Source organism: Pangasianodon hypophthalmus, chromosome 12 (genome assembly GCF_027358585.1).
Source record: "Pangasianodon hypophthalmus isolate fPanHyp1 chromosome 12, fPanHyp1.pri, whole genome shotgun sequence".
Lineage (NCBI taxonomy): Eukaryota > Metazoa > Chordata > Actinopteri > Siluriformes > Pangasiidae > Pangasianodon > Pangasianodon hypophthalmus.
In genome coordinates, this window is record NC_069721.1 from 11,263,244 (window position 1) to 11,278,544 (window position 15,301).

Below are 15,301 nucleotides of genomic sequence, written 5' to 3' on the forward strand. Positions count from 1 at the left end.
TGTCACTGCTTTCATTAATATTCCATATACTTTACAGTCGCAGGGGCTTTACACTGTGATCAGTCAAAAATCAAATGTTATTTTTTAGATTGTTTTATACAGGCACTGCATCAAATGTAACCTGTATTTAAACTGATATGAATTCAAATTGTAGTATACAAAAAACAAACAAACAAACAAACAAACAAACAAAAACCTTTACAGTAAGACAGTAAACAATATGAGTGGTAATATAGACATAAAATCATTTATTGGCTTTAATCCAGTTTAGATAACTATGGTGTACATTTACATCAGGTCATATTTAACTGTTCTAATGATCAAGCTCACTTTCAGGAATAATAACCAGCCACTAAAAACTGCTTTGTGGTTTTACCAGATTTATATTATGTATGGCCTACTATTTTTCATATATTAAAGAGCTGCATTTTTTTTTACACTACATGCTTTTTATTGTAAATAGGTTTTATTTAGGTTTCATTAAATACTGTAATCCATAAAACATTACTGTGAATACACCATTCTATATTTATCTAAGTTAAAAATTTTTAGACTCATATTTGGACATTAATAGGTGTTAAGAGGGTGAAATGTCAATTGAATTTTCCACTTTCACGATTACACAACAAAATTATATGTATAACCTGTACAATTTTTTTTTTTACTGAAAATGTATAATTTCTACCAAAAAAGTATGTTCTGTGAGTACATTGCTTTAATCTGGTCATTGAATTATAGAAGTCCGTATACAAATCTGATGTCAAGCAGCCATGTTATTGGAATCGTTTCATAATATACAAGTTTTGTAATATACTAGTTTCGTTTCCTAAATATATTAGTAATCCTTCACTTGTTCCTTGCCTGAAACATCATATTGAATCATACTGTAATTTCAACACAAGTGGAACTGCATTTAATGTTTCTTAATGTTGTCAGAAGCACAATACTGCTGCCTCCTCTAATCATTATCTAAATATCTTGTCATAACCAATTAGAAACCTTCATTAGCATCATCCTCAATGGCAAATTCTACTTTTACAGCCTCTTTTTTAATTATAAATTAGGAAGCAGGGCTTCCTGGTTTTCAATTATAAAAATTGGCATTAAGAGGCTGGCATGTTGGACACTATAGGTAATGAGACAAAAATTCATTCATCTTCAGTAATCACTTATCCTGGTCTGTGTCATGGCAAATCCAGAGCCAATCCTGGCAACACTGGGTACAAGGCAGAACAATTCACCCCAGATGGGATGCCACTCCATCACAGGGCAACATTCCACACTCATTCACACCCAGGGGCAATTTAGCATAGCCAATCCTCCTACCTCCATGTTTTTGGACATTGAAAAGAAACCAATGAATCTGAAGGAAACCCACACGAACACAGTGAAAACGTGAAACTCTGCAACAGACAGTAATGCGAGCTCAGGATCGAACCAGGGACTCTGCAACTGTGAGGAGGCGCCACGGCACCACTGTGACAAAAATTACTGAACAGTTATTACAAAGAGAATTGCCTCCAACAGTAATGCCTTCTCCTAATAAACATAAAGCATTATAAAACAGCCCTTTACATATCTTAGGTTTGTTTTGAATGTTGTATTTTGCAGTTATTTTTTTGTGTTCAAATTGTGCTGCACTTGTACAAAGTATTTACAACAGAGACACTCATTCTTCCTGGAAAACAAACAGTGCAAAAAAAGTTTAATTAGAGTGCTTATTAGAGTTTTTTCTGATTTACAAAGCCCTAAAACAATGTGTAACAACAGAAAGTGAAGATTAAAATGCTGTAGCAGCACTTATATTATGGCAACAGTTCCTTCACTACTAAACAGCAACAGCAAAACTATTACATATCAATTGCCAGCATCAGGCACTGTATCTTGTAAACTCATTCAGAATGTTCAACTGTCTAATGTCTCAATTTATTTAGAAAGCTGTGCAGTCAGAGCATCTATGAGTTCCTGTTTCTTGGTGCCTGTGGTTCGTACTCCAAATTGTTTGCAGGCATCTTTCAGCACAGGTACTGTCAGCTTGCCCAGAGTTCCTTTAGCCAAATGGGCTTGCAACTCATCTTCTGACATCTCAGCTTTTGGCTTCTTGTCAACACCTCCCCCAGCTTCAGCTGTTAAAAACAAAGAAATGTCTTCAGCAACTGTAATAGTGACTGACACAGCTAATGACAATATGTCACTTTTACTTATTTTGTTTCTGAAATCCAAGACCCCTCACCTGGTTTGCGTTTGGCTGATGGCTTGCCTTCAGGGTTGTAGTCTGCTGGATAGACCAAATCTTTGAATTCCTGAAGTAGAGGACCAAGTCGTTCATCTATCATTTTCACCTTGGGCACTGGAGATGGACAAAAAGATGGCAAAAGTTGACAAGTAGACTACATAGCCAAACATTTGTGGATATCTGAGCATCACACCCATATGTGGGTCTTTCCCAAACTGTTGCCACAAAGCTGGAAGGACAGAGTTGTATAGAATGTCTTCGCATGCTGTAATATTACAATTTCCCTTCAATGGAACTAAGAGGCCCAAACCTGTTCCAGCATGACAGTGCCCCTGTTCACAAAATGAGGTCCATGAAGACATGGTTTGCCAAGGTTGGTGTGGAAGAATTTGAGTGGCCTGCACAGAGCCCTGACCTCAACCCCTCTGAACACCTTTGAGGTGAATTGGAACACCAACTGCAACCCAGGCCTCCTCACCCAACATCAGTGCCTGACCTCACTAATGCTCTTGTAGCTGAATGAGCACAAATCCCAACAGCCTTGCTCCAAAATCTAGTGGAAAGCCTTCCCAGAAGATTGGAGGTAATTACAACATCAAACAGGGAACTAAATCTGGAATGGGATGTTCAAAAAACACATGGCTGTGATGTTCAGGTGTCGACAAACTTTTGGCCACATAGTGTATATGAGGATACATGTGATTCATGATAACACATCACTGGTAAAACATGGCTAATACAGATAAGCAGAACTCTTACTTGTGAAGTCCTCAATAGCTTCAGGTGCCATCATATCCAGAGCTAGGGCCTCCAGATTCCTGTAATGCTGCTGCAGAACTGGATTTTCGAATGCATCACTCCTACATACATAAAATTCAGAAATCAGATAAAATTGATTTGTTTGCTTTTTTTGTTTTTATTTGAACACACTACACATATTCCCTTGAATTAACATGCCAAAAATGAAAACAATACCTATATTTGAAGCGGAGTTTGTGCACAATCTCTTTCATTTTGTTAACTTGTTCATCAGAAGCTGTAGGACACTCGTGCACATCCAGGGTGCGTATATCATCCGCGTAGGGTAGGAAAATAGCATGAAAACCTGCATGATGAAAGTACACAGTGTTTAGTGTTCATATCTTGACTGTATGACATCTGCAGTAAGGTACAATTACTGTACGTATTCATTATGGTGAATAATATTTTGCTATAAAATGACAGGTGGTACCTGGAGGTGCAGCTTGAACCTGACTGCTGTCCAGCACTTCTCTCTGGGGTACCAAGGCCACAAAGCGAGGTGGAGTGTTACGGCGTGAAGTGAATTTGCACAATGCAAACACATTTTTTTCACTACATCTTTGCAGCAGAGCTGTGAAAACACAGGAACTCCCTAGAAGAGTGTTGTGAATAATGTTGAATGCGTTCTGAGAACTGCAAGAGTTACCAACATGCCAGAAAACCATAACAATAATTTAAGTTTAAATCAAAACTGTACAGAAAAGCAACAAATAAGGTCTTGCCTGTGACTTGGTCCTCCTCAGGATATATGAACAAAGCAGGTCGTAAATGATGGTGTAATTTCAAACGATCCATTGGCTTAAACCCTATCAGTACCAGACCTGGATTATCAAACTTTTTGATCTCATCCACTTCGTCCTTCTCCATCACAATCTGCTTGTTTCCATAAAACTTTATAAAACAAAGAGAGAACATGTACATTCCAAAGCTTGTTACTACTGGTTTATGCGTAACAGCTGATTCTTTAAAAATGCAATTTGTGCAGTTACCTGGGCTCTCTTGGTATGACTGGGCAGAAGCAGGCTTCCATTTTGGGTGTGGAAGAGACGAGTCTTGGTGAGAACTGGCTCATTGGAATCTCTGTACAACTTGACAGCAGAAGGTTTTCTGGCTGTTCTGGCCAACATGTACACCCCCACTGCCACATTCATATCATCTCCCAGAGAAAAAGTCATTCTTAGGGAAAGAAAAAAAAAAAAAAAAGGTCATATAAAACATAACATTACAGGGGCAATCATGCAAAGGCAGTGGACTGTGGGGCATATGTGGATTGTGCTGGTTCTTTAAATTTTATCTGCAATGGACCTCATTTATCTGTCACTGTAATCATAAATATTTTGGGAGGCTAAACTGAACTAAAAATTCCCACCAGATGTAGAAATGTTCTGATAAGCTGATTTTCTTCATACTCATGTGCATATGTTGATGGTGGGCACAGAATGGAAATATCAATCTTAATATTAATAATAATGTTTAATTATCTTTAATAAAAATGTTTTGCTTATGTCTTAGCCTAGATGAGCCTTTTGTTCTGGTAGGCTAATTTCCCATACGCATGTCTTTTAAGACTTTGTAGCAAACTTGAGTGAGGGCCAGCTTGACTCTCGTATTTATCCTCCCCTTTTCACATTTTCTTCTTACACACACATTCTGACTTTCTCTTCTCACACACACAAATCTTTATGTAGATAATGCGAATTAGACTAGTCTTGTAACCAATAAATTTCCTTTGTTTGCTATATCCAATACAAATATGAGACTATATACTTCTTGTGTGATTCATAAATTTGTATATTAATTTTCTGTTGGGATGGCCTTGGCATCTTGGCATCATCTGGGATGGCCTTTGCAGTAAATTGCAGTAACTCACTCCAGTTATGCAATCTGAAGCCTATCGGTTGAGTCTGATGCAGCCCAGAAATTTAGATTTCAAATTTTCTATATGGAGGGAAATGCCTTTATTATAATTCTTGGTACTTGGAAACAAATAACAATGAAGTAAAATGGTCTATAAACAATGTTTAAACTACCTACATTTTAGGGTTTGTATCCACACTGCCCAACTGCACATACACATTCTACATGTGGAGTCTGCAGTCTTTTCACTTACCTACTCTGAGCTCTCTTTGGCATCTCTCGAGCCCTGACCCTCTTCTGTAGTTCCTCAAGTTTCCTACAAGGTTCGCGCTGCAGCCCAAGCTCACTCTCATCCTCAGGGGGGCTTACAATGTCACAGAAGAACAGGGAAACATCAAACCCTCCCGGCTTGGTAAGGTGCATTAAGTCTATAACCACTCCTGTGGGAAGAAAGAACTACTCATATCACGATCAGACTCAACAACAGATGTACAAGCTTCCAACAGTTTACCAGTTTGCATTTTCACCTGTCTCTTTAAGATCATCAGCCTTCGTACAAGCCTGTTTGTCTCGAGTTCTGTCTCCTCCGTGAGGGTTATCTCTGCAGGTGAAAATCATGAGACGTTTGTGAGACAGCCGTAGCTTGACGTCACTATATAAGTTTGAACAGCACCACAGAGCATCTCCGAGTGATGTCTCTCCACTGCCCATGGTCTCTGCAGCCAGCTCAGACCCTTTATCACCTCTCAGGTTATCGATTTCCTGCACACGCCGAGCACCTGAGAGACAAATCGGTTGGTTATAAACTCACTACTCTGACATATACAACCACGAAGTCTGACATATACAACCACAAAGTCTGTCGCCTACCAGGAGAATCCAGATCATGGTAAACGTAGACATGTTTGAAAGAGTTTCTGGGGTTCTTGCTCTTGTCAGTACCATAAAACACCAATGCAACCAGGTCTCGGTCACTGCTTATGATTTTACTGGTGTACACACTGCGCACACACTAGAAGAAAAAGAGATAAAAATCAGCGATGTAAAACTGTACCATCATTTTGGCCAGAAGCAGGACTGTTTGGATTTCAGGAGGTATATCTGTGCATACCTGCATGGTCATGTCAAAGTTAGAGGGTTCTCCATCTTCACCCTTAACAAACATTTCTTTAGACGCATCCACTAAGAACACCAGGCTGTCACGCCCACTGCTCCTGTATTCTCCTGTTAAAATGTCAACACAATATACTAAATAATAAACAGGTTATTAATCACATAATTCACGTTAGTTACATATCTTAACTTTAGCTGTTAACTAGAAGTCTTTAACTGCATGAAAGGAAAGCGGTGCAAACCTGCAGGCTCTTCTCCTTCTTCTTGCTCAACTTCGTCGTCATCATCGTTACGGTAGTCTGACCAATCAGCCATTCTTTACTTTCACCCTGTAACCTAAACAATTCTTTCTCCAAAGTGTTTATAACTTTTCTTCGGGTCCTTAAATAAACCCCAGACCTTACTTTTTGATAATAGTGTCGTCTGTAATGAGTAAGGGATGTCCCTTCGCTTTTTAGCAACAGAAGCACAAAACCCCGCGCGGGATGCGTGGTCCGAAAGTCTACAATTTGAGTGACAGCGCAACAAGCCAATCAACGACAGAGATAGAAACACTTACGCCAATCAAAGTGCAGGAGGGCGTGGTCTGTGCAGGCGGAAGTGTTTGAACGAATAAACAGAAACCGAAATGACACCAAACCACCACAGAAATATTTACCTTAGATTAGACTAAAATTTAAAAAAACTTGTACCACCTGAAAAGAATAGCATTTTTCTACAAATTTGTTAGACAAGTCGATATGTAAGAACACTGCACGAAAAGTCCTGTTCACGAACTCTTGTGTTTTATAGCGCCACCTATTGCTGTGGAGTGTGAACGAGGCAGTTTCTGTTTCCTGATGTAAACAGCTCAGTCATCTTGTGTGTTGTAGTCGTCTTAGTCTTTTGCTTTATGTCACTGTGGAAGTGTGGCTGTGAGTGTGACTGTCATTTAGTTTAGCTAGTAACTGTAGCTGTCTTCTTAAACTTTTAAATTGGTGGTTAAACTAAAGCCAAATCCGGCGGAACACTTCACTGTAGTCTTAACTCGCTTTAGTTAGGAGGTAAATTAAAGTCGCTGTGAGTGATGGAGGATCAGACCTACAGTGTGAAGCTCTATATTTATGACCTGTCAAAGGGACTTGCTCGCCAGCTGAGTCCTATGCTGTTAGGTAAGTAACTTAACACGATTCTAGCTAAAGTGAACTGGTTACCAGGGTAACCATATGTTCTTTACTTGTAAAGCCATTTGTCATATTAACCCTTGCTTTCTGATTGACAGGAAAACAACTCGAAGGAGTTTGGTAAGTATTTAAAAGCCATATCTGCATGCTTCTTTCTCTAATCGTGCTTCTTATCGAAGAATGTTTGTGGTGGAATAAAATGCTGGACGTTTAAAAGTTAAAACCTGTGTTATTTGAACCTATAGGCACACATCAATAGTAATCCATGGAGCGGAGTATTTCTTTGGGGGACAGGGTATAACAAACTGCCCACCGGTAAGACATGTTAAAATAGTCTTCAGTGTTTCTTGTTTCTTGTTTGTTTATAAAGAAGTCTAAAGAAGTTAGTTGTCAGACAGGCAACACAGCTATAATAGAGCAGCACAGCAGAAGAGCTGAGTCACGTGTTGTGAAAGACATAGTCATTCATTGTGTCATGCATTGTGCATTGTTTCAGGGTGCTACACTGCTGGGACAGCCTGATGCCATAGTGGATTTGGGAAACACAGAAGTTCCCAAGGACATATTTACAGAATATGTTTCATCTCTGCGGGAGTCCACATACAGGCAAATTCATCTCCTTTTCCTGCTATTACAGATCTTAGCATGTTTCACATGATGTGCTTATATTTCAACAAAGCTTCAGTAGGCAAAATCAGAAGCAAATGATATATTTATAATAACATATAAGAGCAGTTTTTCTTCTTCATCTCGTTCTACAGACCAGAGACGTACCACCTTTTTGAACACAACTGTAACACTTTCAGTAGTGAGATGGCCCAGTTTTTAACAGGAAGAAAAATTCCGTCATATATCACTGACCTGCCATCTGATGTGCTTTCCACGTAAGTCTCTCCTACAGACCACGATTATGGGAAAAGTTAATAGGAATAGTTAAACCCAGTTACCTGATAGCAGTATTAACACTGAACATTTTCTTATTCTGTAGGCCAGAAATTCTGCCAACCTGAAACACTTCATTTAACATGAATTTGTCTGTTCTCCACAGGCCTTTTGGACAAACACTGCGTCCTCTGATTGAATCTGTCAGCATTGTCCCACCTACAGACAACTCTTTCAGTGGACAATATGGACAGAGGTAGACTGTGTTTTAAAGAACAGTGCCATGTTAAAGGAATGGTTCAGGCACAAATTAAGTTTAATTCAGAAATGAAGGTTTCACAGTGGTCAATATAACAGCCAATGTATACAGTATATGTAAATATATAAAACATACAGTATATAATAAAATCAATATATGTTTTCTGGTGCTATAGGCAAATGAAGCTGACAAATGAGGGAAGCTTATAGCTGCCAGTGTAACTGATGTCTATATCATCACACATTTGTCTCAAAATACATTTAAAAAACTAGTAGTTTCATAATCCAGCAGATCAAGTCTGTCAAACAACACATAAACATGACCACATGAGTTTTTAAGACTTGTTAAACACAGTGTCTAGAGAGGCTATGTTACCTGACTAATAAATAGTTTGCTGCAATGCATCAAAAGCTACATATAGATAAAGCTCCTAAGATAATCTATAAATGTTGCATTCTGAGTTAAAACAAAGTAAAACACTCTCCTCAGGATCTTGATTTTTGCAGACATTGAACCATTAGCTTACAACTGGAACTATAAACAAGCAGTGTGGAAACATCTCTGACTGCAGTGATCACTTTTCATTGAAATATTATAAGAAACTATTATTATGTACGTTTGTTTTATAATGCCTAAACATACTGTAATGTCTATATAAATAATAGTTATATAATACTTAAATCTTCTGCTGTTTTATATGTTAAGGCTGGGGCTCATTCTTGTCAAATAATGGATTCTTTCTGGATCCCAAAGTCTGCTTTTGTGTTGACTTGACGTTTATTCAATCTGCACTAACATCTGAAAGTCACACAAGCTTGCGCAAAGAGATACCAAAATACAAGCTGAGGAAGTGATTCCAGCTTTATGGCTGCTATTGCTGTTTTAAACTATGCAGCATACCTTTGTAAATTTTACTGTACAGTATGACACTTTACTGTACTGTATGATACTGTGTGTCATACAATGTCTGAAACCAAAAAGAAAGACTATTTACTATTACTTAATATTTTGATTCGAGTTGAGTTGAGTGTGTGATGAATAACATGCAGTTTGTATGTTGCTGAATTGGAGGCCCTAAGCTTCCCTTACTTCTTAGCAACATTTGTCTGTTATCTCCAGTTTAGGCGCCAAACATATGTTGGCTCAAGTACAATTGGGGAATTTAAATTTTTCTCCCATTTATCACTTTAATACATTGGTTAAGATAGATTGATATTGATCTCGAGGGAAATTGCTGCGTTACAATAATAGTAAAGACATTAACGAGAACTTGATCTGTAAAATGGTGTGAAACAAAATTCTCAGTAACGAAGCTTCAGAATAATATATTGAGTAATGTAGTGCAGAGTAATATATTGCAGAATATTTTGGTCTTTCAGACACAGTTGTGCTGTTTTTATTAACAAAATATTTGGCTCATCAGTTACTGAAACAAAAATAGAAAAGAACAAAAACACATATAGCTAATAAAATATTTCAAGAATTTCATGAAGTGAATAACATATTAATTAAAAAAAAAATCAAAAAGCCTTAAATGTCTGTAGAATGTTCTATATGCAAAATGGGACTACATTCATACTGCTACCAAATATCATATATTATTTATGATCTTTTTTGTAAGTGGTAAAGCATAGGATGTGTTGTGTCATAGAAGCACTACTTTCTTAAATTTTCTCTTGGCAGCCTCCATTCACTTCTCATCCATTTGTCTCCATTGCTGTATGGTATGAGTTGAGTTGATTTATTGTACCATTTCCACCTTCTTTTTTGTCATTATTTGTCATGGAATCATTTCTACCTTTACATTCTGTCAAAATAAGATTGCTTTATTGATGAACTCTCAGTTTTGTAACTTCGTTTAAAAAGTCTACAAGTATTCTATCATTAGCACTGAAGTTTGGGTTATAAGGTTGAGCTTCAGATAAGTCAAACAGTTTATAGGTTAAGCTAATAGGGGTTTTTAAATACCTGGGGGGAGCAACAATCTACGTGATGACAATACAGAGAATACATGTTTTAACTTCAGAATTCACCTCCATGTTGAAGCCAGTTTATCTATGTGTATACTTAATCACAGTGATTTAATGACTATTTATTATTGACCTGAATTTATTTTGGTTGACCTAATATTAACTGATTTATTGGTTACATAGCTTGTCAAATTGGTGTAATAATTTTGTACCTCAAATACTAAAGCATAACTGTGTATTTTTATCTTTAATAATTAATGGGAAGCAAAATGTTATTCTGCTGTAGTGCAACTTTGTTTCTGTTTAACACAGGAATCTTCCTTAAACAAAAGGTGATTTTGATGAGGCGTGAAATACCTCTGTGATGCTGTTTGTCTGTTTGAAAGACTTGGGTAATTGTAGTGTAGCAAAGAAAGTGGCCACTAAGTGGCAGAAGTACTGCACAGTTTCGAGGTAAACCAAGCCAAGCAGGCATCAACATTTATATATACAATATTTTTTATTTAATTTTCCACTATATTGAATATTGTTATTATAATGTAATTGTATAATATTTGCCATAACCTGCAATAAACATCCTTGCCCTTACTTGTTTCCTATAAAATATTATAAAAATTGTCATAATGTACAGATGGATGACAAAGGAAAAATCAGTGGCTCTGTCATACTGTTTTGCTGTCACTTGTCCCCTTAGAAGGAGGGGTCACTGCAAATAACCAATTTTATTCTGACTAATCACCTTTATCCTATGTTGATACATTTTCATCCTGATGGGAGTAGTCACTTCCAGGATGAGACATGCTAATCTACAGGGCACAAGGTCTCAGTGAATAGTTTGATGAGTTATCGTGTAAATGATATACTATGGCCTTCACAGCCACAAGATCTCAACCCAGTTGAACACCTAATGGGAGACTGTGTTTATCTCTCCAGTACAGTTCCAGAGGCTTGTAGATTCCGTGCCAAGGTGTGCTGAAGCAGTTCTGGCAGCTCGTGGTGGCCCGACTCCTTACTAAGACGCTTTGTTAGTTTTTTTATTTGTCATCTTTTAATTTTTATGAAAACACAACTTAGTAATTTTGTAAATCATTTACCCCTATGTTATAAATTTTCTTTTTTGACGCTGATCTTTATATAGAAAACCTTATATCTGATTATGAGGGCCGTGCCAGCAGTTACTTACAGGTTTTTCCTGTACTTACAGGTGCTTCCTGTTTTAAGCAGGTGAAAAGTTCTCTTACTTTCATGACATGACCTCTTATAAGTTATGTTATCAGGAAAAACATGCAAAGTAAATACAGCTGGAATCGGGAATCATGTAGATACTCTACTGTGAAGGCAGTCCAGTCATTTATATCTAAAAGTGCTAGTAGCAGTGATTTTGTGTCTAAACAGTCAGAGATTAAAATTAAACTGTAGTTATTCAGAAAAACAAAAATAGATCACTTTGAAACTGTGTTATGTGATTTACTTTGGGTATAGTATAGAGTATAGTTTCTCAGAGGTCTTAGATATGTAAGATAGTCATCTGCATTTTGTGCTATAGAGTTGTGGGGATGGAGTCTGTCAAATATGTGGATATTCTTATAGTAAAGACCATGTGGATGAAGCAGCTGCTCAGTGAGGAGGAAAATTATGACTCCTGGACACAGAGGAATTAAATCAGGAGGCTGTGTACAGCTAACATAATTAACAGTATTATTTCTTCACTCAAAAATGAGTGCATACACATAGTGAACATATACAATAGGTTTCCGAAAGTATTCAGACCCCTTCAGGTTTTTTTTGCGTACTTTATTTTGTTATAAATGTAATTTAAAATAGTTTAAATATCCTTTTTTGGCAATTAATCTGCACAAAATAATCCATAATTACAAAGCAAAACAGTTTTTTAGAGGTTTTCCAAATCTATAAAAAAAAATAAATCAAAAAGATCCTTGGCTAAAGCACTCCAGATTGAGCTCAGGTACATCCTGTTGGCACTGATAGTCTTGAGATGTCTCTAGAACTTCTAGACAGGTTTAGATTTTTAATAAATTTGCAAAGATTTCTAAAAACACCTTTTTGTCATCATGGATTATTTTGTATAGATTAATGGCAAAAAAGTCTATTCAATCCATTTTAAATTAAATCTATAACACAATAAATTGTGCTGAATCCAAAGGGGTCTGAATACTTTTGGAACTCACTGTATTATATATATTTTTGTGCAGATTAATGTGACTGTCTACAAAAAATTATAGGTTTAGTACATTAGCTATAGTTTTGATTTATAGTTGTGTTGCACTAAAATAGAAATTATCATCCTTTATCATTGTTAACAATCAAATCAGTGTAGTGACCTACACAACATGTTGAAGTGTGAAAGAGGTGTTATGTTTTTGGTGAAGATAAGCCCATATGATTTCTTCTTTATTGTTACAGTAAAGAAGTTGTGGTGTGAATGACTATACTATTTTGTCGTTCTTATGAAACCAAAAATAATATAAGTTACTAAGTCTGACACCACTGGTTTAATACATTAATAGATTAACCATGTCAAAAAAGGGAGGAAAATTCTATTAAATTGTCCTAAACGATAACCACTGATACCTAGCTCGGCATAAAAATCTCTTTACACATACAGTATATGACAAAAAGGATTAAAAGGGGAAAACAAACATAGTGCTGCATTGTCACAAATTTTCCAGTTAAACAATGAATAAAATTGGACCCTACCTTCTGGAGGAACTGTTTAATCACTGGAGAAATATGTTTTTATAGTTCATAGGTACCAGAAGGAGACACTAAGATATGCTTCATATACTCACTACTGTTATTAGTTCCATTTAAATCCTCTCCTCTTTGAGGATTTAATTTTCTGGTTTTCTGTTCCTCAGAAGTGAAGTTGAACTGTCAAGCCTTCCTTCCTCTGTTAGTCCACATCTACAGGTCCTCATCGGTAGTAGTTGGAACCTCTGTAAAATCACCTTAGCTTAGCTACACTGTTTAGCAACTTCACAATAATACGAAATAGCTTGTAGTCATCTCTCAGCTTCCTCATGAACACACACAAACACACACACAGACAGTTCACATTTGTGGAAGTAAAGCAATGCTATGTATTCCATTCTCGTTATTCTGAATATCCTAGTAACATCAAAATAAGAAAAGAAAAAGGAAGCGGTTCATGTTATGTTTTTTGTGCAATCTAAGGAACATTAACCAGAACAAAGATGGTGAAAATAAACACTGCCACTACATACACTATATGGCCAAAAGTTTGTGGACATCAGACCCATATGTGCTGTTTGAACAACCCATTCCAGATTTATTCCCCCTTTGCTGTTAGAATAACCTCCACTCTTCTGGGAAGGCTTTCCACTGGATTTTGGAGCATGACTGTTGGGATTTGTGCTCATTCAGCCACAAGAGCATTAGTGAGGTCAGGCACTGATGTTGGGTGAGGAGGCCTGGGGTTCAGTCCATGTTCCAGTTCATCTCAAAGGTGTTCAGTGGGGTTGAGGTCAGGGCTCTGTGCAGGCCACTCAAATTCTTCCACACCGACCTTGGAAAACCATGTCTTCATGGACCTTGGTTTGTGCACAGGTGCATTGTCATGCTGGAATAGGTTTGGGCTGTTTAGTTCCAGTGAAGGGAAATTGTAATTTGTATGGCAAAAAGTTTTACATTACTGTCTGACTATTGTGTGAAGGGTATGTGCACAAATTAAAAAAAGCTCACATGTGCTATTAATACTAATGCAGTTTATTACTGTACTCTTGACCTGCGATACTCTCTAAACACCATTTTGTATAATTTATCATAATATTGCCCACCCCTAGGTAAAAGTTTGAAGCAATGTGGCAGGCCTTACTGTTTGAAATGATCATACAGTAATACCAGTGACATTGAAACAGACCAACTCTCAGACTGGAGCTTAAACAAGCCCTTTCCCTGAGGACTTCTGTTTGTGGGACCAGTCAATATTATGGGTCCTGTTCTGATTGGAGAATGAGTGATAAAAAAAGATGGAAAGTCATGGGTTTTCTCAGTGGATCAATGCATTTCCAGACCAACTCGCAATAATAATAAAATCAATATAGTGAACGTCCAGTCATTTGCATGTCTTTTCAGTCTGTAAAGGTCACGTTTGACAGAGAGGCCCCTCAGGTATCAGACTGACTTTTCTGTTTGTGATACTGCTATAGGAATACATGCAGCTCACCAGAGTATGGAGGAGTATCATCAAAGGATGTTGCTCTGAGTATTCACTTCCTTCCTTTCATCTTAAATTTGCTTCTTCCCTTCTGTACAGATACATCCCTTGCTGAATATGTGCAGTCACTTCCTCTCTTCTCTTCATTTTTTACTGCTTATAATATTTTTGTTAAAGTTAATTGTCATTTTTCACCACTCCTCTTATCTTACGTGAACGGAAGGTTCTCTATATCCTGCATGCTCTTCTGTAGTAATCTCCACTTGTACAACAGTCAGACATCAGTCATCAGATGAAATATCTACTGGTTTTTGTTCATATTGTGGTAATAATTCAGTTGATCTTGTCTCTCTGGCAATCACAAATCAGTGCTTATGTGGTCATAATCAAATAAAAAATATAATTGTATGTCATAGATTTATGCTCTCTTCTTCTATATTTAACCATCTCTGTTTTTTCTTTGGTGCCTTGAGGAAAATGCTTTGTAATGGCCATGTTAATAAGAGGTGTGTGTGTGTGTGTAGGTGTGTGTGTGTGAGAGAGAGTGAGAGAGAGAGACAGAGCAAATTGTAAATAAATTCATGTTATTCTGATATGTATCGTGGATATAAAAAGTCTACACACCCCTGTAAAAATGCCAGATTTTTGTGAGGTAAAAAAAGTAAACCAAGATAAATCATGTCAAATCTTTTTCCACCTTTAAAGTGATATAACAACCAACAAAATTCAAGTGAAAATAATTTGTGATGATTTAAAGATTTATGATTTACACGATTTAACTTGGATTCATTTTACATCACAAAAACCTGTAATTTTAACAGG

The 15,301-nt window shown here is 37.0% G+C and overlaps 2 protein-coding genes across 2 annotated transcripts; one reads left to right on the top strand and one right to left on the bottom strand.

The window, feature by feature from the left end:
- Positions 1 to 329: 329 nt before the first annotated feature.
- xrcc6 (X-ray repair complementing defective repair in Chinese hamster cells 6) lies at positions 330 to 6,682 on the bottom strand. Its single transcript, XM_026915300.3, has 12 exons — positions 6,250 to 6,682; positions 6,006 to 6,118; positions 5,765 to 5,906; positions 5,422 to 5,673; positions 5,148 to 5,334; positions 4,027 to 4,213; positions 3,760 to 3,928; positions 3,468 to 3,629; positions 3,212 to 3,341; positions 2,996 to 3,096; positions 2,234 to 2,350; positions 330 to 2,126 (listed from the first exon to the last, which is right to left on the bottom strand). The coding sequence occupies exons 1-12, from the start codon at positions 6,320 to 6,322 to the stop codon at positions 1,927 to 1,929; spliced, it is 1,833 nt and encodes a 610-aa protein (XP_026771101.1). The 5' UTR covers positions 6,323 to 6,682; the 3' UTR covers positions 330 to 1,926.
- A 135-nt stretch (positions 6,683 to 6,817) lies between these two features.
- On the top strand, positions 6,818 to 14,887 carry desi1b (desumoylating isopeptidase 1b). Its single transcript, XM_026915301.3, has 6 exons — positions 6,818 to 7,158; positions 7,269 to 7,290; positions 7,416 to 7,485; positions 7,667 to 7,776; positions 7,932 to 8,054; positions 8,219 to 14,887. The coding sequence occupies exons 1-6, from the start codon at positions 7,074 to 7,076 to the stop codon at positions 8,310 to 8,312; spliced, it is 504 nt and encodes a 167-aa protein (XP_026771102.2). The 5' UTR covers positions 6,818 to 7,073; the 3' UTR covers positions 8,313 to 14,887.
- Positions 14,888 to 15,301: the final 414 nt, after the last annotated feature.

Bases quoted from the DNA above. Each gene is read 5' to 3' on its own strand.
- xrcc6 (XM_026915300.3), bottom strand. From the start codon at position 6,322: ATGGCTGATTGGTCAGACTACCGTAACGATGATGACGACGAAGTTGAG. The intron at 5,335-5,421 runs GTGAAAATGCAA...TTCTTCCCACAG, and splicing joins TGATGATCTTAAAGAGACAG to GAGTGGTTATAGACTTAATG. The intron at 3,097-3,211 runs GTATTGTTTTCA...TTATGTATGTAG, and splicing joins AAACTCCGCTTCAAATATAG to GAGTGATGCATTCGAAAATC.
- desi1b (XM_026915301.3), top strand. From the start codon at position 7,074: ATGGAGGATCAGACCTACAGTGTGAAGCTCTATATTTATGACCTGTCA. The intron at 7,159-7,268 runs GTAAGTAACTTA...TCTGATTGACAG, and splicing joins GCTGAGTCCTATGCTGTTAG to GAAAACAACTCGAAGGAGTT. The intron at 7,486-7,666 runs GTAAGACATGTT...GCATTGTTTCAG, and splicing joins GTATAACAAACTGCCCACCG to GGTGCTACACTGCTGGGACA.